The sequence below is a fragment of the Scomber japonicus genome, chromosome 24 (assembly GCF_027409825.1).
Source record: "Scomber japonicus isolate fScoJap1 chromosome 24, fScoJap1.pri, whole genome shotgun sequence".
Classification (NCBI taxonomy): Eukaryota; Metazoa; Chordata; class Actinopteri; order Scombriformes; family Scombridae; genus Scomber; species Scomber japonicus.
Window position 1 is genome coordinate 13,432,913 of NC_070601.1, and position 25,451 is coordinate 13,458,363.

General features: G+C 42.9%; 1 protein-coding gene across 3 annotated transcripts in view; it reads right to left on the reverse strand.

Moving 5' to 3' along the window:
• nbeal1 (neurobeachin-like 1) overlaps positions 1 to 25,451 on the reverse strand; it is a 46,367-nt gene that overhangs the window by 18,622 nt on the left and 2,294 nt on the right. For 2 of the 3 annotated variants that reach the window (XM_053314299.1, XM_053314298.1), the window contains 21 exons: positions 17,711 to 17,802; positions 15,869 to 16,030; positions 15,632 to 15,713; positions 15,397 to 15,524; positions 15,046 to 15,128; positions 13,282 to 13,367; positions 12,112 to 12,475; positions 11,803 to 11,909; positions 7,314 to 7,397; positions 6,873 to 6,971; positions 6,162 to 6,733; positions 5,589 to 5,721; positions 5,176 to 5,295; positions 4,552 to 4,861; positions 4,187 to 4,272; positions 3,870 to 3,959; positions 3,516 to 3,693; positions 3,067 to 3,200; positions 1,561 to 1,720; positions 1,283 to 1,385; positions 1,031 to 1,190 (listed from right to left, as the gene is read on the reverse strand). In XM_053314299.1, coding sequence (XP_053170274.1) covers positions 1,031 to 1,190; positions 1,283 to 1,385; positions 1,561 to 1,720; positions 3,067 to 3,200; positions 3,516 to 3,693; positions 3,870 to 3,959; positions 4,187 to 4,272; positions 4,552 to 4,861; positions 5,176 to 5,295; positions 5,589 to 5,721; positions 6,162 to 6,733; positions 6,873 to 6,971; positions 7,314 to 7,397; positions 11,803 to 11,909; positions 12,112 to 12,475; positions 13,282 to 13,367; positions 15,046 to 15,128; positions 15,397 to 15,524; positions 15,632 to 15,713; positions 15,869 to 16,030; positions 17,711 to 17,802 — 3,333 coding nt within the window. Of the gene's footprint in view, positions 1 to 1,030; positions 1,191 to 1,282; positions 1,386 to 1,560; positions 1,721 to 3,066; positions 3,201 to 3,515; positions 3,694 to 3,869; positions 3,960 to 4,186; positions 4,273 to 4,551; positions 4,862 to 5,175; positions 5,296 to 5,588; positions 5,722 to 6,161; positions 6,734 to 6,872; positions 6,972 to 7,313; positions 7,398 to 10,023; positions 10,111 to 11,802; positions 11,910 to 12,111; positions 12,476 to 13,281; positions 13,368 to 15,045; positions 15,129 to 15,396; positions 15,525 to 15,631; positions 15,714 to 15,868; positions 16,031 to 17,710; positions 17,803 to 25,451 lie in introns of all 3 variants that reach the window. The other variant, XM_053314297.1, reaches the window with a different exon arrangement.

Below are 25,451 nucleotides of genomic sequence, written 5' to 3' on the forward strand. Positions count from 1 at the left end.
ATATGAAGTATATTAGAAGTAGTTTCAGATAATCCATTAAGCATTTGAAGACTCAGGATGGATAAATAGTATGAGAGAGCTGGCAGATGCCGAGCAGTGGAGGAGGATCATGCGATTATATTGACCATATGTTCATAGAAGGTGATGTAAGCCTCCACATTTAGTACTGCGGTGTAAGAGGATATGTAAAGTGACAGACAAAATGAAAAACAAGCTGGGGGGAAAAAAGAGGAAGAGAGGTGGCGTGAAGGTGTGACAAGAGGAGGAAATGGATTTCACAAAATCGGTGATAAAAAAGAAAGCCATGTGAGAACTTTGTCTAGTGGGTCTGTGTGAGTACACACTAAACTAATGGGATAAGGGGGGGGGGGGTCTAGCCTTAAGTTTTCTGCTTACATAGAGGGAAATGTTTAAAAATAATACAGAATAAGAGAAAGAGAGAAAGAGAGAAAGAGAAAGAGAGAGAGAGAGAGAGAGAGAGAGAGAGAGAGAGAGAGAGAGAGAGAGAGAGAGAGAGAGAGAGAGAGAGAGAGAGAGAGAGAGAGAGAGAGAGAGAGAGAGAGAGAGAGAGAGGAAGTGAGCCAGCAGCTTCCTGCACAAGCATCTCTGCAGTAAGTCTCATGGGGGAAACTGAAAATCCTGTAATGAGGGTTATCTTATTTCACAATGAACTTCTCGAATGGCGAGAGAGGTTGGCATTAACCTGTTTTACATTAAATGGGTCATCTTACAAACACATACACTTATAATAACTTGACCTACTCCAAATTTCTTAAGGTGTGTTGGCCCACAGCTGGGCTAAAAATGAATGAAACTTTTGTTCATAGTGAATGTTTTAGGGATATTCTAGTCTTTATCTGGGATAAACTTAGCTACCGTGTGATCTACCAAAACAGGTAGTTTTATTTAAAGATTTAAGGTTGCCGTTTTCTTCCTGCAGGCACTGTGATGCATCTACTAAAATACAAATTTTCCTTCTAAGTGTGTTACTATTCTGAGCCCCCCCTACATAATCTCTCCCCATCTTCACCTGGTCCTCGTCCCCAATAGCAGCCATGTATCCCAGAATGCTGTGCATCTCCTCTTGCGACATGCCCTTGCTGATGTAGTACTTGATGAGGCCGCAGAGAGACGCCCGGACGGTTCGAATGTCGTCTTCGCTCAGGTCACTCTCTTTATTACTGTTCTTCCTGAAGTGCAGAGCAGAGCATGATGTTTTGAGATGAAGAGACTGTATTGGGAAAAACTATATAGGTGTGAACTCTGGGAAATCAAGTCTTACCCGTAATGAAGGCGCACGGTGTCCAAAAGGAACTGAACTCCGTATCTTTTACGGAACTGCTTCCTGTTGTCTTTGATGACGGTGGACATGTACTGGATATGACCTTTATCAGAGGGAAACAAACAACACAACTCAGAATTGGTGACAGTCTCGATCAGGAACACACTGTCATTTGCTCTATTTCGCTCAGCAGTATCCTATTCATTGATACCAAATGTAATACATTACACACGCTCTAATACTTGCAAACATCCTTTACATTAATATATAGATCTCACCTATTCGTAAGGGGAAGTCTCCTTTGTTCCAGATGTTGAAGTTGAACAGTAGATGTGTGTGAAGCTGCTGCAGTAGAGCCTGGTTCTTCTCATAGGTCACCTGCTCTATCAGCAGCTGCATAGCAACCAGCACGCTGACATCTACGTGACCCGCCGGCAACTAAAACACACAACAATATGTGCTATTTACATTACTGTGAGTTGAACTTTTATTGGCACATATGCAATAATGGGAGAGATGTGCAGCTTGTGTGAAAGTGTGGCTTTTAAGAAACAAAGAGGTAACTGTTACTATATAATAAATGATGAGCATTGTCGATGAACATATATTAATACTTCACCCATAACACTGTCTATACAAAGCAGATAAGGAGCATGTTGGAACGGGGGAAACAAATTAGTGGTTTATTTGAATGTACACCAGTTACAGGGTGTGGTTGCCCTGCCCGGAGCAGTTATTACCACATCTAAGACGCTTTCTTTAATCTAAGTCTCTGTGGAGGTTTTTACTTTTGCATGATCTAAATGCTGATTCAGAGGTATTCAGAGGTTTCAACCCCCCCATGATTTACCCCAATAAACAAATAAATACTGAGGCGCTCGGGCCAAGAAGATTGGACAAAACGATACAAACAGGGGAAAGGAGAAGAAAGAGAGCAGAGGAAGTGAAGAGCGAGCAATCGAGGGAAACGGACAGATACAAAAGGAAAAGAAAAACACAGACATGCAGAACAAACATGGAGACGAATCTACAGACGGGGGGACAAAACCCATCTGAGGTGAATTAATTTACTCAGAGAGGACTATTCATGATTCTCACACCGTTCTGTATCCGGACCTAACAGAAAAGAACTAAAGTCAGTCGGAGACTCTTAATTCCTCCACTGCAGAACCTCTCCAAGTAAAACTAATCCAGTCTGAATAGGGTGAAAAACACAAGAGGTTTACTGTAAGTCTTTTCTACATGGACTCGTATTATGTGGGGATATTGTGTAATTAAGGCATTTTGTGAAATGCATTCCACTGGTAGAAAATGACCAGAAACTCTTTCTCAACAACCACACTTCTGCTGAATCATATAACCCATCTGAGCTTAAAGTGATTAGTGTGACATGCTGAGTTTAAGTTCACAATTTGCTGATGGGCATAGAATGTATGTTTTTTTGGTGCAACTTGTGTCTTGCGGTCTTCAAGTATGAACTAAAAATATTAATCGATATTCATATACTCATTTTGGACTGGTCTGCTATCACAAAAACTATTTTAGGTTAAAAATATAGTAAAGAATTTCTAAGCAAATCTAAACTCGACAGACATATTTTAAAAGAGGAAAGTGGCAGAAGTTGTGTAACGACATGCAGTTAGTATATATGTCGGATTTATGGACGTATTAATTTGTAGATCTCGAGTTAATAGTCTGCTCCCGTGCAGAGTGCCCATAATTCCTGACCACGCTCTGGCACCCTGGTAATATCGTCTGTGTGCTGATGAGGCTTAAACAGAGACCTTCTGCAGCAGGGCTCCCAGCATGCCGACACAATGCGAGTGGAGCAGATTCTCCTGGTTGATCGGGTGTCTCTGCAGGAAATGTTTCAGCACCAGCAGGAAAGTGGCCACCAGATTCTTCTCCAGACGTGCCTCTGAAACAGAAAAAACAAAAACAAAACACATTAGTTTCCACATGCTGAGGTTTCTTCCTGTTAAAAGGGAGTTTTTTCTTGCCACTGTTGCCAAGTGCTTGCTCATGTGGGAATGTTGGGTCTCTTTAAAATTAAAACCTGAAGAGTTCGGTTTAGAACCTGCTCTATGTGTAAAGTGCCTTGAGATAACTCTGTTGTGATTTGGCGCTATACAAATAAAGTTTGATTGATTAGCACAGAGCTCCAACTTCACATTTCAAGTAAGAATAAAATTAGAGGGAGAGAAGTGATATTGGAGGTTGTAGCGGAGCAGACCTGAAGCCCTGTTAGATGGGAGAATGACCCAGTCTCCATCAGCTGGTGTGGTCACATCAGGAGTGATGAAATCTGAGCCAGCTGCAGGATCAATGGCCTGTTGATCAGGGGTCACCAGAGATAGCTGCTCCAGTACAGGGATAAGCACTTGCAGGCCGCCCACACAGTTGATCATATCCTGCCAAAGTTAGAACAGCAACACACATATATTTTCTTAATATAGAAAATACATATTAATATAAAAGAGATCGGCATTTAGCAGATGCTCCTAAAAAGGTATTAAAAAAAAGTCAAGATGCAAAGGTCACAACACAGAACAAACATGTGGCAGTATGAGTGGGATGTTCCGCCCACCTTGATATCCCAGTTAACGACTTTGTTCCCAGTCAGGCGTCCATGCAGCATGTTGGGGGACAGGTCGAGACAGATGGGGTTCCTGCACGCCTGTTGACAAAACGACCCTGTTTAGTGAGCAGCTGGTAGATTTCCTCGTGGACAGAATGTCATTTTATGTGATAAATCATTCCTTAATTAACATTCATTAAAAGTAAAAGTCATGATGACTACATTTAAAAGCAGTAATCAGAACTCATTTCCCCCTCTCTGACACACACAGAGATCTGAAGCAACGTCTGTGGCTGATTTGAAAGAACCGCAGTGGTCCCAATCACCTTGGGTGAGTAGTGTAGCAGCAATTTGGATGAAAGGTCGCCAAGTTCTGATTCCTGGGCTTTGAATGGAGAGATACAGTTTGGACCTGAGAAAGTAAAACAGAGGAAGAGAGAATAAGAATCATTATTACTTCACTTTTACTTTATCTATGATCTCTATCCAGTTTCAACATTGTCATTTGAATTTAATTTTGTGTTCTCTGTACTACTTTCATCTTTATTGCAGGGTGCTCCTTTTATGAAATGCTGTTCTATCAAACACGATGCTTCTTTCATCCCACTATGCCTTTGTGTAACTTATAAACTTCTCCACCTCTTCCTCCTTTCTTCCTCCTCCTCCTCTCACATCCTCTGTTTCGGCTTACCAGCACTACAGATGGCTTTTATGTGGTTGGGCTGCAGGGGCTCATGGAACACCATGACGCTCCCCAACTGGCCCTGCAGGGACGTTGGGCTTCCCCACTCGCTGTCCTGGGTCCCCGCTGAGATGAGCTTAGTCACAGACTCAGGCTTGCCCCCAAGCAGTCCTCCCCAGGTCTGCGGCGACAGGATGCCGCCCAGCGAGGAGCGAGTGGTGGGCGTGGTGGCTGAGGAGAAGGGAGGGTCTGGGATTTGGGACGGCGGGGGAGTGGTGGTCCGGTGGCCTGCTGAGCCGATGCAGCAGGAGGTGAATGGCTGCAGGTGGGGGGGGGAGTGAGCAAAAACAAGTGCATTTAAGACACTTTTCTCTCTCCTTATAAACAAATGAATAAATCACAAAGAGTTAGCGGCAGATTACTGGAGATTCCTTACAGGTTTTCCTTCAAGAAACATTCATTGTTAATGAATCAGACAGCTTCATATTTAATGGCCTCAAGTAGAATGACATTTAAGTGAATTCAGCTGCAGTTGTTCCAGACATCTTCCCATCTGTCTGTTCATCTCTGAAACACGGTGAAAAGATAAAAACCTACAGCTGACAGTGTGTTAAAGCAGTGGTAGACTCTCACCTCTGTCATGGTGGGATACTTGAGGGGGGCAGACAGTTTCTGCTGTCCATCCACATAAATGTAGACCAGACTCTGTCCGAATGGCCTCTTTCCTGGTACGTGCACCACACCAATGCTGTGCTGTAGACACAAATTCAGTCAGAATTGAGTCCCTTTAATAAAGATGTTAGTCCAAAATGTGTTTATCCACTTAATATGTATTTATCCTCTAAACATTTTCCCATACTTGGACTTAATTGGCTAATTAAAGCATAAGTGAGAAAATGGTTTCATGAACAGGGAAATCATTATCATTTCAAGCAGTATCATTTTCTACATGTAATGAATACTGATTATAAATATGAATAGAATTTTTATTCCGTACCCATCCAGTAAATTATTGTCCAGAAATGATGTGATGAAAGCTGACTTACCCACAGAGAATCACAGAAGCAGTAGTCGGGCAGCATGACTGTGACATACTCTTTCTTCGTGCATACGGCCACCACCAGCACGCCCGCTGAGCTGATGAAGGCCTCGAATCCCGTCCCTCCTGGGGTAAAGAAGCTGGATGGGAAGAAATAAGGGCAAAACAGACTTGAGCAGGTGTTGACATTTATGTTCTTGTTTTTCAAATATCTCCGGTTTTACAGGACTGAGAGATTTGGGGATTTTACAAGACGCAGAGCATGACATCTCCGAATAATGCTTTATTTTATAAAGAAAGCTATATGAGACTAAGCATTTCACATAGTGATGATACAGAGTACTTACGAGAAACTAGTCAATTTCAGCTTCAATATCAACACTGATTTTGATATTAAATGTATTTCTGATTACACCAAATGTTGCTGGATTATCTTTTCTATTATCATATTATTGTTTATCAAATTTGCTTGACATAAATAGATGAATGACTTGCAGTAGCATAATTGCCCTCATCCTCCAGTCTCTCTCCTCCATTCTATCAGTGTCTGTTCTTCTCTCAACGTCTCTTTAAATCTCACCTGTAGAGCTGCTTCCTCTTGTCTTTGCTGAGTGGTCCCAGCTGGTCCTGGTCCAGCGACAACCAGGCCAGGAAGCTGAAGGCAGAGCCGGGCCAGCGCATCAACGTAGGGACTGCAATTCCGGCCATGCTGGGTGACAGATCATAGTACTGCATGGCACTCTCCAGGCCCTGCTTGCGTACCATAGCTAGGAGGGATTTCAGAGCTGGACCTACATAAGGGTGTGCTTGATTGGACTCTGGAGGTCTGAGGAGGCGCAGGAGTCCCAAGAGCTCCCTGGCGCTCATGGACTGAGAGCCAAGTGAGCCCACTAATCCCAACAGGCTCTCGGCGCAAGCTCTGTGCAAACGCTGGTGGCCCTCCAAGGCGGCAAGCGCTCGCACGACCATGGCGGCGTTGACGCAGGTTGCGCGGGTCTGACGGTTGAGGGTGCTGAGGCGGCGGAGCCAGTCGGCCGTAAAGAGCTGCAGTTCGGATGAATCCAACTCCGGGAGCCACTGGACGAGCAGCAGCAAGGGCTCCACGTTACTGATGCCCAGGAGCCCCACTGAGGTGTGCTCACCCTCCACGGCCTATACACATATTCACAAATACACACAGGCAGATAAGGTAAGAACACACACACACACACACACACACACACACACACACGATTAGAAAGCTTGTTCTCAAATAGTTGGCATGACATCACTCAATCAGACCAATACCGACCATGTTCATCAGCTCTTTGAGTAGGTGTCGAGACGGCTGGCCAAGCGAGATGAGCACTTCATAAAGGTGATTGTAACCAATCCTCTCCTTGAACACCTCCTGCAGGGTACAATTAGAAAAACAAATACATGAAAACAGAGCTTTAAGGCACCTCAGCACTGATAAATAACTTCTCTTTAGGTCTCCCAAAATATATAGTGATCTTTGTTGACGAGGAAGAAATGGTTGATTTCTCTTCTTGTGTATTCTAATCTGGTTGAGGGATTTAAGCTACATCTGTGAACTCTCTCAAACCACAATTTCTTCCTTATTTCCATACATCACAGGATTACCCTCAGCCTTCCGAGATGCAAAAGCTCATACAATGTAGAGCTTTAGAATTAGGATTAGCCTGTAGCATGTAATCAATTGTAATGTAAAAATGTATTGTGTTCTTTTCACCTTTGCAGCTGGTGATTTGTGCATCACTGTTGTCAGGGCTTTGATAGTTGCTACAGCCAGGGAGTCTAGTCGCCCTTGAAACACCTGAAAGAAAAACCACACTAGTCAGTCAACCTCTACAGTCAATCACTTGTGTTGTTTTTTTTGTTTTGTTGTTGCAGTGAGCAGAGATTGTGATAATAACACACGGCTGGTCAAATCTCCTCTTATTCCAGATGAATGTTTTCAGGGCAACAAGCATGCAGACAATTTGAAGCCACATCCATTTACGAGGTTCTTAAAGCTAAAATGATAATGATCAACTTATTTGAAAAGGTACTGAATATGACATGCATCACACTTGGAGGAATAAAAGGGAGACTTAAGCAGATGCCTTGGTGCTGGAGTCAATTAGTGTGTGTGTGTTTGTGTGTAAAAAAAAAAAAAACGTGAGTAAAATCATCAGTGGTGGTTAGAACCCTGTGTGTTGTTGCAAGTGGAGGCCGGCATCAAAGCTTGTACTGCGGATGTTACAGTGAGGATAAGTGTTGTCTTTCTGCTCCAGGTAAGAAAAAAAAATCCCTTTCAATAGCATGGAGATCTGACTGGAGCAGGAAGCTCTCAGGGATTGGCCAAGAAAAAAACACCCACCTCCACACACACACACACACACACACACAGACAACCACAAAGAAGTACCTCACTCTTTAGTTTCAAAACAGACACACACATACACACAAACACACATACACACACACACACACACACACACACAGAAAGCATGCAACCCATAAAACACAAGCCGAACCATGAAAAATCAAATTAAATCATAATTAAAAAACACATCTCCATCCAGCTCCGTCCTGCACATGTCCAACATGTTCTGGGCCAGTGGACCCGTCTTTTATTAGAGTAAAACATGCAGCTGTAGGCCGGTAGATCCTACAGAGAGTCTCGGACCAGCTGGAGAGGGACTGTGGTAAAGATTAAAACACACTTTGATCATCATCACTGAGTACAGATCACCTCAAACCACTGAACTCTGTGAGAACACACACCAGGCCAAAATGTGATAGCATTCCAGTGGAGCCCATAGTAGACCTCAGAAAACCAGGACAATGTGGAAGAGGAGGGTTGGATGAGACGGGAGGGGAGGGAGGGGAGGGGTGAGGAAACTGAGAATTGCAATTAAATGAAATTAAAGGAGACATAGCTGTGAGGGAGGCAAACAGGTCACTCCACAGCAAGACTGCAAAACTGCACTGCGCCATGGATCAATCCTCTTTGGATTTTGTTTAGTTTCTATTGCACCTGTATTACTGTTGATTCTCTCTACTGTAGTTGAACTAAGTAGCTGCTTTCACCAACTGAACCTGCAGTTCTGCGACAAAAGCTTCATGTCTAAAACATGCAGCATCTGCCACCGCATCAGGTTACAGCTGAGCTACAACAAAGGCCGATTGATGTGTGTGTGTGTGTGTGTGTGTCTTCATGCACGTTTGTCCACCTGGATTCACAGCATTCAGATCAATGGAGGGATTATACCTTTTAAAAAGGTGGCTCTGTGAGGAGGAACAAGTACAAAGAGCAGAATGGAAGTGGGGATACTCCAAAAGGAGACGAGTGACCTTTCTGTGCACATGAGATGATCTACTGAATGAGAAACTGCACCATTCAGAAGACAGTCCTGGGCAGGAAAGTGACAGCTTCGTGTCTTAGAGCTTGCAACATGATAAATAGTGCCAACAGCTTATAATGTTGAGCTGTTTTAAGCCTGGGTGGATAAACTGTGCCAATGTAGAGATAAGCCTCTTCAGATTTGGGCACATGATTGATGAAGCGATCTTTTTCAGACACTTCCAAGTAGTGCTTTAATAGATGTTCCACCAGGCCTAGAAAATAAAATATAGAGATCTATACAGAGCACAGATTTTGGACACTGTCAAATCTTGTTTAGCTATCCTCCGGTGGGTTAACCTCTCATGTTGTTAAAGTGATGTAAAAGTGTACTCAGGGTGTGTCGGTACATTGTGACATCACTGTTGGTTACAAGTGCAACGCTTCTGACCACACCCAGCGGTGCAACAGAGTGCAACTTGCTACTTGCTAGAGAAAGCAGTTATTTTCAGGCTTATATTTATGCTTAGAGGATGTGGTCACTACTAGAAAAGAAAGAACTATTGTTATCTAAACCATTATGTTGCTGTAATTGTTGTTTTTATAAATGATGCCAGAAACTTCTTGCACTATTGCCCATCTGTCAGCAGTGTAACACAGTGGAAATAAGGCTTACTGTAACTAGAATCCTTCATTTAAAATGACAGTGTGAACTTGATCTCTGGGCCTGCTATGCACTGCTTTTGTCTTTAAACCACAAGCAGAGTATTAACATGGAGACCTTTAAAACCCCCAAATATGGGTAGTGTTACAGTATCAATGTGTTAAATAATTCAGAAGTGACTATAAGTGTGATTCCTGCAAGCAATGACTAGAATTGAGAGTTACTCACTGAGCTGATTGTTTCGTTGTTTTTTTGGTTACACGGAATCCAATTATAAATATTATCTGGGTCAAGGCAGTGTGAGGGTCTTGCTGTGGAGTGGCCAAGTGCCTCTGGTGGGGTGAAGGTAGTGGGACGTGGCAGCAGCAGGGTTGGGGAGGGGATGGAGGTGGAGGTGAATGGCGAGGGAGGAGGGGGGGTTCAGGTGATGTGGGGCTTTCTCGGCGGTACCTGAGTGTCCCTCTCTCCTGTCAGTAACCTGTTGTTGGTTATATCTTTCTGGTCCTTGTCTGCCACCGTGCACCTAGCGTTAACCAGCTGACACAAACAACAGGCAACATGTCAACATAGCATGTGGGGAGGTATTGAGAAAGAGAAAGAGAAAGAGAAAGAGAAAGAGAAAGAGAAAGAGAAAGAGAGAGAGAGAAGAGAGAAAATGAAGACAAGGGAAGAAACAGAGGGAGGTGCAGGGGAGGAAAGATGAGTGAGTGGAGGAGAGGGTGAGAGGTTAAAAGCCGTGACCCTCAGCCAGGGGGTGGGCAGGTCACTGTGTGGAGGCGTGTTGGTGATCCAGCCTTGCTGTGGGGAGGTAAACATGCGAGGTGGGCAAAATGCTCTTTCTCAGACTGAAAGCTGACGTGCTAAACATAGAGGCAAGACCTGATCTAGACAAATAAATCCACCTAAATTACATAAAAAATCTATCAAAAATAAAACCTAGAAAAATGCTCATGTAAAAATGTAAAAAACTAAAATAAATCAAGCTTCTTTTAAAGTTGTCTTTCATTTAAAAAACAGTGCTATCTTTCACCTTAATATACAGAGTAAAATGCAGCTGCAAACAAGCAGATTTGCAGCTAAAAAAGCTAATTAGATTCTTGTAAAGTTGTACTACACTACTACAGTGTCAGGTAAACACATTTCAGAATTAGCAACATCTAAAAAAAATTCAATAAATCCCTAAACAAATAAAGACCAGAGGGGGGAAGGGGGGTGTATTAGGGGGTCATAAAGAACTTAGAACAGCCTTAGGATCTTGTGGTATCAGATAAATTATCAATAAATAAGTTAGGAATAATCAGGGATGCAAACAGGTAGGGAGTAAAAAAAAAAAAGGTTTGAACATTTCATGGATAAGGGGGGTCCAGCAGCATCCTCGCTTTACATGCTCATTTCTAGTTACTTTTAAGTTTGTTTGCATCTGGCTGCAAACTGATTCTAACAGTGGTTATGGGGTAAAATGATCCCACATAAAACATATCAAAAGAAAAACCAATAGATGTGGGAGCTGAGTACATTAATGAGACAAAAACAAGAAGACAACAACAAGATAAAAAAGTATGTTGCAAATCTGCACTATTCCACTATCAGGTATTGGTTAAATGAATAAAAAGCTTACATCTAGTATACTATAATTACATATGATAAGTAACATCAATGCAAACGTGAATTCAAACATTTGTCTTTGTTTACTATAATTACACTATAAAAAAATGCTATTCCCAAAAAGCACTACCGTAATACCCATAATATATCGTTTATGATATGTATGTTTGTTATTGCTGTTAACACTTCATCTTACCCCTATCATGATGTGAGGTTTGAGCTAAACAGATAAGCAGCACTATTAAAAGCACTGACTTAGCACTTGTAGAAATCAAATTGTTTGTCATTTTGCTTTTGTTTGTTGTTTTGCGGTTGTCATGGTCACACATGAGACGCCCTTTCATGACACGCATTAGAGGATCTTGGGGTTTACATGAGCTGAAGGTTCCAAACCACATAATTGGAATTCTGTGCTCCAAATCAAGAATTTGTGTCAGTTCTCCTCATCTCCTAGGTGACCTATTTTGATCTCGAAATGGGGAATTTCCCCAAAAGGTGAAGGCGAGTTTGCATCTCTGAATAATGTTCAGTTTTGCCCAGTTCTGAGCTAAAAAAATAGCTCAGACTCAAACGCCAGCTGTTTTTTTAGGTTATATTTAGAAAGGAAGACCTTTGTGCTGTTACCTTGCTGTTTTGCAGCAGTCGTGTCAGGTGCTCAAAGCAATTACTGTTGAGGAAGATGGCTTGTAGAACTGGCCTGTCTGAACACAGGAACATGTCCCTGATAGTGTCTGAGAGACAGCAGGAGAGGGACAGATAAAGAGACACAGGCAGGAAGAAGAGAAAGAAGCAAAGATAGGAAAAAAAACAAAAAGGGGTCACATTAGTTTGGCTTTCCTGTACGAAAATCTTGACTTAATAAAATAGAAGAGATGCTTGCAACCATTTCTTCAATATCACAAAAGCAGAATTTATCATAAGTGAAGACTCTACCTAGCATGTGTACTTGCAGCGCTACAAATCGGCTCTCCCAGTGTCGGCCCAGCGTCAGCACTCGGCCCTTGGCTTGCTGCTGCTCCTGTCGGGTGGCGACCACGGCCGCTGGGTCCGAGTTTAGCAGCTTGAAGTAGTTTTCCAGCACGGAGGCTATTTCCACCTGCCGCTGATCAGAGCTGGAAGCCAGGAGGCGCTGCACCACCTCCCGTAGACAGCCCAGAGTTAACAGCGCCTTGCGGTCAGGGGCTTCGCTGTCCCAGTCCTCGCCTTCGTCTGATGAGCAGCTACCCATGGAGCAGTCGGCCAGCACCCGCATTAACACCTCCATGGTGGCTGGAGAGATGGCAAGCAGGGCATTCCTCTGCCGGAGGATGCAGGGATGCAGGGATGCAGGGAGGGAGGTTGGAGAGATAGAGGGAAAGGTATAGGGGTTACTCAAAGGAAGTCAGTGGAGATATGGAGTTTATCTTTTCATTCATTTTTTTTACCACACACTTGCACACACACATTTATTGGTCATGTTGTTTTGTCTGGTTTATTTTCTGGACCTGTGGCTTCACATGTTTGCACCATCCCATGTTATACTGTATATGTTGTTGTTTGTTTTTTTGTTAATTACTCATCTTGCACAAAATAAATTAAAACAACATAAAATGTAATTAAATAAAAAACAACAGTTTTTCAGACTTAATAGCTTACTGCCCCCATTCCTCACAGCTTGGACCGCATATAAGCAAAGCTGAAACAATTAGTTGATTAATCAATCAACAGAAAATTAATCTGAAACTATTTTGATAACCGATTTATTGATTTTAGTGGAAGAAATTTCATTGTGAAAATAACTTACAGATTGATAGTTTAAAGGAGTAAATGGTAGCCAGCACTAAGTGAAATGAGTTACACAGTCGAAAATTACAATTTGAACTATTATGTCTGGTACACCACTATTCATTTCTATGATTACTAGACTTTAATGTCCATGTCTTGTGGTCCAAGTAGAAAGTAGAAGCCTGAATGAGCAGCTTTCATCTAATAAATGAAAAGTGGTCCCATGTTGGAACACTCTCCAAACACATTCACGGCCAGCAGGAAGAGATAAGTACACTGCAGTTATCAAGCCGAATCAAGCATGTGACCTGCTAGTTAAAAGGCCATGCAGAGGATTACCTGATCACCGGCTACTATAGCTCCAAACAGGTGTAGCAGGCAGCATTTCAGACTCTCCTTCAGGTGTTCACTTTCCTGGAAGCATTCTGGAAGCAGGACACACACACACACACACACAAAAAGGCATTAGCTGGACTTGTAATCATGATGTCAGCTATGCAAATACAACACAATCATAAAACGAAACCAGAGTTAACAGCTAACTGTCCAAGGTCCTGTAAATAAAAACAGTGATGAACGCACACAGACGCTTCTTTATCTTTTCCTGCTCTTTCATACACACAGACACTCAGGCATGAAAACCAAATGAAATCCGTAGAGCAGATAAGATAGGGCCTCTGGTGAGCACACACTGCACACACACTGCACACTACACACACACACACACACACACACACACACACACACACACACACACACACACACACACACACAGAGGCATGTGGCAGTCTTGCCAGTAACCTCTGGGTCATGGTGGTCCCAGTCATCCATTAACTCATCTGTCAACACATCCGATTGGGCAGAAGACATGTGACGTCTTGGCTCCATGATGTCTGTTTCCTTCATCTGGATCATGCCACATCTCTATTAAATTCTGCTATCACATGATTATTATGAGTTGACCCAATAATGACAATAATATAAACCTTAAGATCAGCAAATTTCGGAGTTACCAGCTGTTTTTTTTTAACTTGGGCGATTAAAAACACCTCATGGAAGTTTTTGTGACTTTTCAAAGTTTACTTGAAATGTTAAAAAGGTCAAAAAAAATGCAAAATACTGATTCACCTTGAGAGTTTTTGCAATCATTAAGAGCAGAATCCATTATCACTTATCAGGGAGAATGGGCTAAATACATGGATAGAGGAACTGAGCTTGTTACTTTATCCAAAACACACCCACACTCTCTGTCAGGTTGGGCCTTGGGAGTTATCTTTGGTGCCAAACCGCAGCACTCACACACTGGACGCAGGGCTGAAGGGACTATTTGTTCAAAATGGCCGCCAGCATCACTGAAGTGGCTTGACAGACACCATTCACTATCAGCTCATCTAAACGCCTGGCAAACAGAACGACAACACAAAGAGTGGATTCAGCTGAAACCAGAGAGGAGAGAGAGAGAGAAGAGAGAGAGACGACATGAGAGGAGAGGAGAGGAGAGGAGAGGAGAGGAGAGAGAGAGACAGAGAGAGAGACAACATGAGAGGAGAGGAGAGGAGAGGAAAGAGGAGAGAAGAGAAAAGAAGAGAAGAGCGGAGGGGAGAGGACACTAAAAAGAAGAAGAGTGGACAGAGGAGAGGAGGGAAGAAGAGAGGAGAGAAAAAGAAGAGAGGAGAGGGGAAGACAGGAGAAAGAAAAGAAAAGAAAGAGGAAAGAGGAGAGGAGAGAAAAAATGAAGGGAGAGGACAAGACAGGAGAGAGAGGAAAGGTGGGATGGGAGAAGAGAAGAGAAGAGAAGAGAAGAGAAGAGAAGAGAAGAGAAGAGAAGAGAAGAGAAGAGAAGAGAAGAGAAGAGAAGAGAAGAGAAGAGAAGAGAAGAGAAGAGAAGAGAAGACTAGCTTGTTGATGATGCTTCCTCATCCGCACCCAGAGGCTAATAAAAGAAAGAGATGCAAAGTACTGTGGCTGCTTTTTGTTTAGTGTTTTTTACAACAGGTTAACTGAAGGTAAGATATACAGTTGATGCTTATTTGCATTTGACACGCTGTTTGCACATGGACAGAGAGAGGAAATAAGATGCAGAATGAAAAATGAGAGACTTACGGTAAAAGAAGGGAACAAACTCAACAGTGAGCGGAGCTGCTTTGTACTTCTGTCTGCTCCTCTCTACTGTACCCAGCTGCTCTCTGGAGAAAAACACACACACACACAAACAAATATGCAAATATGAACACACACAAGCATGCACACACTCTTCTGTAAAGTGACACTTCCCTAAGACATAAAGTACTTCATAACCGTAACCCTGCTGTGACAACATTCCCATTTGGCAGCTTAGATCAACACTAATTAAAGGGCAGGATGTTGGAAAATTATAACATTTAAAATCAGCACAGCATGATAAATTGCTACTTTTGCTGGTGAATGACAATGTTATGTTCATTATGTTGTTACCCGCAGGTTCGATGCCTCCAGTTGCGGTACGGGTCGTAGAGGCTCTCGCAGAAAGCCAACGCGTGACGGACAAACTCCTCGGCCTGGCTCTGGTCGGCCATCTCCTTCTCTTTGGTCTTGCTCTTCAGCTAAAAACACCACACACACACACACACACGTTTTACATCTGCTACTATAGGCCTCAGACTATAGATACATACTTTAATGCTCTAGACATCAGAGAGAGAAGTCACACCTGCTGAATATAGAGTGTCGTCATATTGACGATGTGATTGATGTAAGAGCAAGTGCCAATCTCCTCCACGTTGGACAGGTTCCTATAAGAAACACACACACACACACACACACACACACACACACACAGTTAGTCTATCACTTTATCATTACTACATTTTAACTCAATTTATGGGGAAATAGGATTCTGTCCTTCTGTATATTATTTATTCTATATGTGTATGTCTGCTGTCCTGACCTGCAGATGATAATAAGGAATTTGAGCAGCAGCAGTGCCAGGTTTTGCTGCTCAGGCTCCAGGCCATCAGAGGCTTTCTGGACGCACTGCAGCAGCTGGTGGCGCAAAACCTGCAGGATGTTGTCTGGGAGGAGGGTCAACACCGGAGGAACCTCTTCTGGCCTGGAGAATATAGATGCACAACAGCCACAATGAGCAGGAAGGATCAACTGCAGTGTTTAATATCTCAGCACAGGTTGTAAAAATGTTGCTTTTCACCATGGAGGTTTATCATGGAGGATTCTCTGCTTTACAGACAAGGGCAGGTTCTATTTCTGCAATCACACACATGCCTGGTCATGGCCTGCATTCAGGCTTTAATTCCCTGGAAAAACAGCATGTGTGCTGTGCTGCGCATGCAAGAGAGAGAGTGTGAGAGAAAGAGAGAGAGAGAGGGAGGGAGTGCAGCCAAACCCGTGCAAAATGAGTGTCTGTGGGAAAGCAGGACAGATGTGGCAGCTGAGGAGGAAAAAAAGGAGAGGGAAGGAGGAGGGGAGGGGGAGAAAAATGAAGAGAAGAGAGAGGACAAAAGGTAGAGAGATGAAGACGAAGGAGGGAGTTGGAGAGAGAGAGAAAGAGAGCAGGAGAGGATGGATGGGGCAGGAAAATAATTCAAGAAAGGAAATGACACAGAGAGAGAGAGAGAGAGGGAGAGAGAGGGAGAGATGAAACAAATGGGATTTAACCAGCAACATTCACATGGCGCTCCCTCTGTTATGAAATGTGGCGTCGTCTGATGTTGCTCTCACATACTGGATGCAGATTTTTGAGGGGAGTGTTTGAAGCGCTTGGGGGGTTTCCGCATTAACCTGCATCGTATGTTCACATGTCGACACGCATCGGAGCATCACCTTCATGAAAATGTGACCACTCTGCACAAAAGCGTCCGGCGTGGTCGGGCTATTTTTGGTTGTGCTGTGGAAGGCTGGGCAGTGTGCGGTCATGCTGTGGGTGACGCATACAGGCAGTAGTTTTGAAAACCCACTCATGATGACCTAATGCAGAAAGCTGCACTGGTGTATTGTTAAATGTTATAGGGAAGTCGGTGTAATCAGGGTGTGACATATTAAAAGATGGAAGGATGCTGACGGGACAGTGTGAGATGAAATAGCACAAATCTTAAATGCATCGTTATTTTCTTTGGAAAAAACCCTTAGACAAATAAAATGATGATGATGTCAATTAATCAATTAGTTGCTCAACATTAAAGTAACAATCTTTAAGAATTCCATTTCGCTCTTCGGTGACACCTATGGCGATAAACTGTATTGCAGGTGTGTTTTTGGACTTCACTTCCCAGAAATCCAAACAGTGTTTCCAGTCAGTTGGCAGTGAGTTAAAGAGCAAGTCTGTGGCTTAAGCACCACCTACCCTCTCTGGCTGACCAATCACTGCTGGGTGATGAATAACACGTCACTAATTCTGCGCCTCTTGTGATTTTTCCCGGGAATATCGCCACCAACACCCAGTTTATAATACTGCAAATTCAAGGGCTTCCATCAGCTCAATCACCACTGTGTTACCTCATCCAAGATTATTACTAACCCTAACCCTTTTTCAAGACAAAGTGTCAAAATTGACTGATTTCAGCTTATCAAATATAAATATTTTCTATTTCAGGACAACTTTTCACCATTTTCTTGCATTTTATGAAAAAAGAAAATAATAGCAAGATTAATTAATAATTAAAACAATAATTAAAACAATAATTGGTGCTACTTTAACTATTACATGCATAAATATGTTTTGTATTATTATTGAGCTTTGAGTGATTCATTGCTATTACAGTTTGTCACGACTTACCTTGAAGCTGGCTTTTCAAAGTCCACGTCCAGGCATCGTTCATAGGAGCTGATGAAAATCTCCAGCCATAGCTTCAAGTAGTCTGGATCTCTCTGAGAAATGTCAGAATAGGAGGTGAAGGAGGGCGATAAAGATGGATGAGAGGAGAGAGCCGGAGAGAGATGAGAGAAAGAAAAGACACAGTACAGTTAGTGGCCTTTGCTGACTTAAGCTGTCACAGTTATAATACATGAATGGCAGCCAGCTGACAGGCCTTGTCTGCAATTTGATTACATTTATTGTAGGCATGTCTTCAGTGACTTCTACACCCAGACAACAATGGGTGGCCAACGTTTCTGTTTCTGTCACACTATAATTCACAATGATAATGACAAAGGGTATGAAAGGCTGACACACCCTTCAAATGGGTTTTTATTGCCTCAAGGACTTATAAAAACCCATTCAATTAGACACTTTCACTTTCATTTTGTCACCAGAAACTGTAAAAACAAAAAGGATACAAATGTTAGTTTATGTAATAGGCAAGTCGTTGCCCGTGTATACTATGGAAGTTGAGTGGTTTATGTAGCTACAGCCGTAGCATGACGATCACGTGAGAGTAGGAATGTCTCAGGTGGGCGTGTGAGTTTCTTATCTGTTTAAGGCGCAGAAGCTCAAACATGCACCTGTTGACAGTGGAAAACAGGCCTGGCTGCATTCTGAGCAGGGTTGGGGAGGGGGTGGTGGTGGTGGTGGTGTGTGTGTCTATGGGGAGGGTGTTTCTAACAGCCGGCTGATCGACATTTCCTAAATTCCTGGAACAATGCCCACAGAAGGATGGGGTGGCAAAGTCGGCTACAGAGGAAAGCTGGCCTGGTGTAGGAAAAAAAACAAATCCTCTCGGCCCACAGGAACTAACAAGGGACCGCTTTTCACAACAACTTAACCGCTTGGATAACAAGTTTGGATCATGCAGACATGGGTTCGTGTCTCAGAAAGTCTCACAATACTTTCATATTTATTGTCCTGAGGGAAGTTGGTTTACTTGGAATTTGAAGTTATTTTAAATCATGTAAATATCCTGCAGCTTTTCTTTTCATCTTGGTATTACTTAATAATTACAATGGATCTTACTTAGGGATACTGCAGCAATTTCTAAGCTTAGTTTCATTTTTCATCAACATCAGAGTAAAGTCACTAGCATAAGTTGAAAGACTTTATAATCACATTGTAATTCCACACGCAGGCGCTTTAAGGAAAGAGAGAGCGGCAGGTATCACGAAGACAACAAAGAAAGAAAAAGGGGGATTATAAAAGTCTCTGGGTTATAAAACTTCAAATGAGTGTTTGTAGCAATAACATGTGCAGGTGCAGCAGAGGAGGAGCTGTCATAACACTGCAGACGCATGGCACAGTGTGGCTCGGGAGGAGTGATTCGTTCATCACACGGGGGTAATCGCGGACTCGCACCCCCCGTCGGATGCTGTCAAAAGGAATTTGGCCATCTGGTGGGTGTGAGTGAACAATCTAGGTCAAGGAGGGCTGACGAGGTGATCAGAGAAGATTAGCATAACACCCCTCAGTATATTGTGAGGTGTTTAGAGGTATTGGGGCATGAACTGAGGAGCTGGACAACAGGAAACTTTGTTAAAATTGCTCATTTCTGATCTTTCTTTCTTTCGTCACTGTTATTATGACTTCCCACGATACCACATTTAGACAGACAGGAAGCTTGCGACATGAAGAGGGAGCTGGAGCTAATTCATAAGCTAAATTGTACAATTTCCTATCAAGATATAAAAGAATTTGCAGATTAAAGCTTTGCGACTGAAAGAAAAACATGACAACTGGCCCAAGGATTGGGATTGGAAGAGGGGAGAGGAGAGGAAGGGAGAGGGTGAAAGGCCTGACTGCTTCTGTCTGCGTGTCAGAGTGGGAATCAGCCAAAAAAAAAAAAAGGGAGCAGGAAGCCAGGCTCGCTGCTATTTCTATGAAGTCATCAGAACAATCCTGCAATGCTGGCCTGTGTGTGTGTGTGTGTGTGCGTGTGCGTGTGTGCGTGTGCGCGTGTGTGTGTGTGTGTGAGAGAGAAGCACAGTGAACTGAGAACGATGGAAAACAGGGAGACGTCTGATTGGATTCGGCGACGGCCACGTGTGAATAATATGTTCTGTTGGGAGAACATGGCACGCCGCCTGGGTCTTGCTTTTTTCCCTCTGTAACCTTGACAGCGTGAATCACTGCCTACCATTTAAAAAAAACACCTCACTAATTATTATGCATAATGTCTCAGCTGTTCTTCAGTCCACAAAATACATTTTCTGCAGTCGGCGCAAGCATGTGAACGTCGCTGCCAGAAAATTAAGAGATGATGATTTAAGCCAGCAGCTTCACTGTCAAGCGACTGAGAGCGCGTGTGTGTGTTTGTGTGTGTGTGTGTGTGTGTGTCTTGTCTAAAAGAATGTCCTCTTTTAGGCAGCAGCTTGGGCAGCACAGATGCCCATTGAGGGTTAGGATTGTGGCAGGCAGGGACACACCCTGCTCTACATGGCTCTGTTTATCCTCGGCCTTCATCGCTGGACTGGAACACACACACACACACACACACACACACACACACACACACACAATGATCTAGACTTAGGTAGTAGGAATCCTAACTCAACAATAGTCACCTTGTCCCCCAGTAACAATCATCTTGTGTCCCAATTTATGCATAAAAACCAATTCCCATGAAAGGATCACATGTGTCTCCCATGTAAAGCCATTACCATATTAGGCCCTCTGCCAATGCTGAGCTACTACATCACATTCCTACAGATCTGTTTAAGCTGACCTCTGTAAACGCAGAAAGGTCTCCAGCAACACAGATCGATGCGCCTCATTCTCCAAAGAGAGATGCCCATTGACGTACAAAGTGGCTGGAGGGTCGGTGCAGTTGGGGGTGGATGCCAGGGTGCATTGACAGCTCTTGTTTCATTCTGATGTGAGACGCCACGTACTGACAGATGAGACGTGTGTTGATGTTGGATGGCAGATCGGGCCCTGCTATGTGATACATCCTGTTAGCACGCAGCGGGATGACAGGATTGGATGCTTCGTTGCAAATGATAGTAAATAATATAATATCACGATATGTCTGCAGTAACTTAATAAAATGTGTTCCCTTTTTCTGTACTTATTTCCTCCTACACAGAGAGCCATGCATTTTAGGGTTATGGCAGCAGCATAAGCTTTTTTGTTTTAATTAAAAAGGTACCCTGTGGAGCCATGTTCTTAGGAATGGGTTTTCTATGTGTTGTGCATTAATACAAGGATTTACAAGCACACAGGCAGCCCAATTCCCATCCAATCTACACTATTGATTGACCAATGACAGCCAGTGGTGGTAACACACCAACATAAAGAGGAAGACTGCTATCATGCAAACATTAGTTGGGTTTTTTTTTTTCAATGTTTTATGAGGAAATGTTTTGTTATTTTTATTTCCTTATACTATTCCCATACTTCTGGTTTTATTCACTTTAATGTTTTTAATCTATGGATTTTACATCTTTTATTGTATTTTAGTTGGCTATTGGTTATTATCCTACATCTAGTGTTTCCTCATTGCAGCTTCATGAGAGTTAAAATAGCTTCCTAGTTGACTTACTTCCTGTTTTTATCGAGTCATTATTGACAAAATAGTTATGTATTGTTTGTGCGTGATATAGGTGGTGTGTTGGGAATGTATATGTTTGTGTGTGTGTGTGTTGGGGGGGGGGGGGTGTTAGGGTATGTCAAGCACTTTCCTTTTGCACTACTATGTATGAAAAGTGCTATATAAACAAAGTCTGATTGATTGATTGAGGAAAATGGTTCTTGAACATCATTGATGCACATGATGCATTTTGATGATTTGATTTGTTTGTTTACAAAAAACTCTGCACCTTTAAGTTGGTTGCACATAACATTGCACCTTTAAGTTGGTGGAATAAATAGCTGCAATAGTTGAAGAGACACATCATTTACTTATGAAAAGAGAGAAATCTACAGTCAAACTACTTTAAAATCAATCAAGAGCAAACAGTAGTCAAAGGCAAGTGGAGCAAAAACCACTGAACTACAAAACCGACCAAGTTAAACACATAAAAATAAAACAGGATTATTACTCTAATAAAACCATTATGAGAAATAGATGAGTGAGTCATTCTTTTCTATAGCTACGCAACAGCAGGAGCTTCGGTTGCAATTCTAAAGAGGAAACTGTTACAGTGTCATTATTACATTTGCAAAAGTAATTGACTTGATTGATCTATTATGAGTTGGGAGTTGCTATGCAGTGCTGCAGCAGTTTAGTGAGAGCTCCGCCCCTCCAGACAGGCGTGGTCGGGGCCAGCTGGTCGGGTGGTTGCTTTGTTTAGTTTGGGTGGCGATGGGCAGATGTAGTTTTGGTGGAAGTGGCATGGATGGAGTCACTGAAAACCGCCATGTTTAAAAGGCTCCCTCCCTGCTGCGGTCATTCAGTGTCTGCATCATCTCCACCTATCATCAGTGACATATCCTCTGGCCGTGATGTCACTAACAGGAGTGTATTTATAGAGGATGGAGGGAGGGGTTAAAAATCACTAGAGGCATGTCTGATACATAATGTCAGTGTCATCAGTGTAAATGAGAAAGAAATTTTCCAAAAAAGGGAGAAAGCTAGCCTGAGGGAACAAACTTTGCACTTACAGCATCTAAACCACAAGCCTGTGAGTGTGTGAGTGCCACGACACACAGACACACACACTTGTGTATAAGTGTGACAACAGATTAGACTGTAACAAGCAAACAAGCAGCAAAGCCGGAAAAAGGACCTGAGTAATCTACTTGGGTAAATATGTGAAACGCTGGCATTTTATCCTCTTTATTTTTTTTTTGTCGTCTCCAGCTCCACTGTTCAGCTTTTTCATCTTTCTCTCCTCTCTCTCTTTCCTTCTCTGATTTCACTCCTCTTCCTCCAATCCTCCTCCTCGCTAAATCATGACTCCCGTTAAATGCAGGGGGTTTATGCAAATGGCTGTCTTTTTTTTCCTGCAATCCAGTCAAACAGCTTCTCACGGGGCAGGGTAGGTGGGGTGGAGGGTGGAGGGTGGAGGGTGGAGGGGACGCTGACATAATGAAGGTCCTGAGAATCCTAACCAGAAATCACTGGTTTGTAGACAATTAAAAAGCAGTGAGGAGGACTTTTCCTCCAGAATTAAGATACAGGACTCAGCTTGAAAGCCAGTGAAGGATGAAATGACGCCCCTGGCTGTACAGAGGCGTGCACCCTGTGGTTGTGAATTTTAACAGGGGGGCTTCTCTGGAGCTGAAAAAGGGCTTTCAGAGAGTAACAAGCGTTAGTCAGAAGTCTACTAAACCCTCCACTTTCTCTGACCTGCCCTTCAGGATAATAATACAGATGGGGGGAAAGAGCTGGAGAGGCTCTGCAGCGTTGTGTTGCCGCACCGCTGTACACCAGCGGCAACCAGCAGCCGCTCCGTCTGCTCGGGGACAACACTGTAGAACGAACCAATGACAGGCAGCTAAGAGGATCGCTGGTTACATAATGGCCTTAGCTGCTGTGTGTGACGTCTCGGTCCTCTACAACTCTGAGAGGAGAGCTGGAGTCAGCCTCTATTACTACAACACAGTCTCATTATGATTGTTAAAATGTATGCTTTACAAACCCTCTGATTGTATTAGACTTCTATTCACACATAGACATACTGTATAATGAAAACCAATCCTTTAATATGTCATCTAGAAAATAAAAGATCTATTCAACAGCTGTGTTTACAGAAACTACAAACCATTAACAGCTTCAGAAAAAGTGCATTTCGAGTATCAGCAAGCAGTTGAAATGTGTAACTGTGCGACTTCATTGTTTTGTTACATACAATCAGATGCCCTTTTGTTTTGGCTCATGCAATTAAGGAAAGCCCTTCGCCTGGTTTCAATGCGGGACCTGACTGCTTGAGAGTAGATAAGAGGTCAGGGTTATCAAGTAGGCACCTTCATTTATAAATATTTTGTCTGTAGTCTGCTCATATAAAAACTGTTTATATGAGCTGTAAATACAAGTGGACACATCAGCTAATGAATGACAGGATAATGACATCACTTGCTGAGCTTCTAAGTGTGTTGGGGGATATTCAATATTTTAATTATTGTCAACAAATCCCATAAAAAAGACCAAAACCATGATGTATTGATCCTACTAATCAGTACTGTGTGTGTGTGTGTGTGTGTGTGTGTGTGTGTGTGTGTGTGTGTATCCAAAGCCTGAAATATCTTACTACTCTGAGGCATAGAACTCCATTATTTTGCAAAAACGACGTAAAACATGATGCTATGATCCACACTGGTGCACTGGGTGACCACAAACACAAACACACACACACACACACACACACACACACTGTAGTTTACTTACATCAAATCCCACATTTATAAACATCCTGATGCCATTAATACTCTCTCACGCACCAAATACCATAATCCACAGCTGAAAATAGTCACCATTTACCCATTATTTGCTAAAAAACCACAGTGTCCACCACTTTGAGGTAATTACTCAATCCAACCCATCCAAAGAGTTACATCTTCAGGAGGATCCTAACTATATTGATGATTTTGAGTTGCTTGGTCAAGTTGCTTGGAAAGTTACTTGATGCTAAATCCCTCGCTCCCCCTCCTCAACACTGATGCTCACAGCTGCTCGCCCGATAATTTCTGACCTCATCCTCGTCATGCCAACTGAATATCTGTCACTGCTGCCTTTGAAGCATGCTCAGACATATTTCTACCACGCCGTATTTCACATTTAATTTGAAATTTAAACAATCCAAGCCCCTGTCTTTCACATCAGCAGGGAACTAGGTGACCATTGAGAGACGAACATGACACAGCAGAGATAAACAATCAGCGAGGCAAGTCGGCTGATGTCTGGCCCAACGGGAGCAGGACGAACCGGTTCTCCTGCCGCCGCCCGAGGCTGCTTGTTTTGTACAGTATGCGTCCCTGCTGACTCCACTTCGGAGAGCGGCGAGATTGTTGACCTCTGACCCTGAAGGCGGGGGATGTCTCTCTGCTGTTTTGTCAATCATTAAACACAGACAGAGAGGCAGAGGACACGAGGGAGCTGGGACGAGAATACAACAAACATCTCACGAGCCATTTATCAAATTACACTGTATAATCTAGGTGAAATAGATATGACTTGCACTCTTCTATTTTAATGCTTTAACTGCCTGTAAGTCATTTAAGGTGGCTGTGTTACAATAGTTCAATGTTACTGATTGTATGACAACCTGGATAGTGATAATTAATCTCATTCATGTATACAGGAAAAAATATCATTAAAACTTTAGGTAGAGGTAATGATTATTAACACTACACTTCAAAATGCAAGTGTGACTCATTCTAAAGTAAATATGTTATAAAAAAAAAAAGAAGAGAAGAAGAGAAGAAGAGAAGGAAGTGCTTCATGATCCATCATAAAACAGGTGGAAGATCATCTACTAGTATTTCCCTGCACACAGTGAGATAAGAAAATCATTGGGCTGAGTGAGACAACAGGAGGTAGGGAAGGAGAGTGAGGTTGTGGAGCTGTTAACCCTTCGCTGGGACACGGCAGTTTGGGCTGGGATGGGGGGTCTCGGTCTCAGAGCTCGACTAAGAGACTGCCCTCATACACCAGCATTCCACATCTGATTTGGGACACGTGACTGCAGGTTCTCCTTGCTGACTACATACC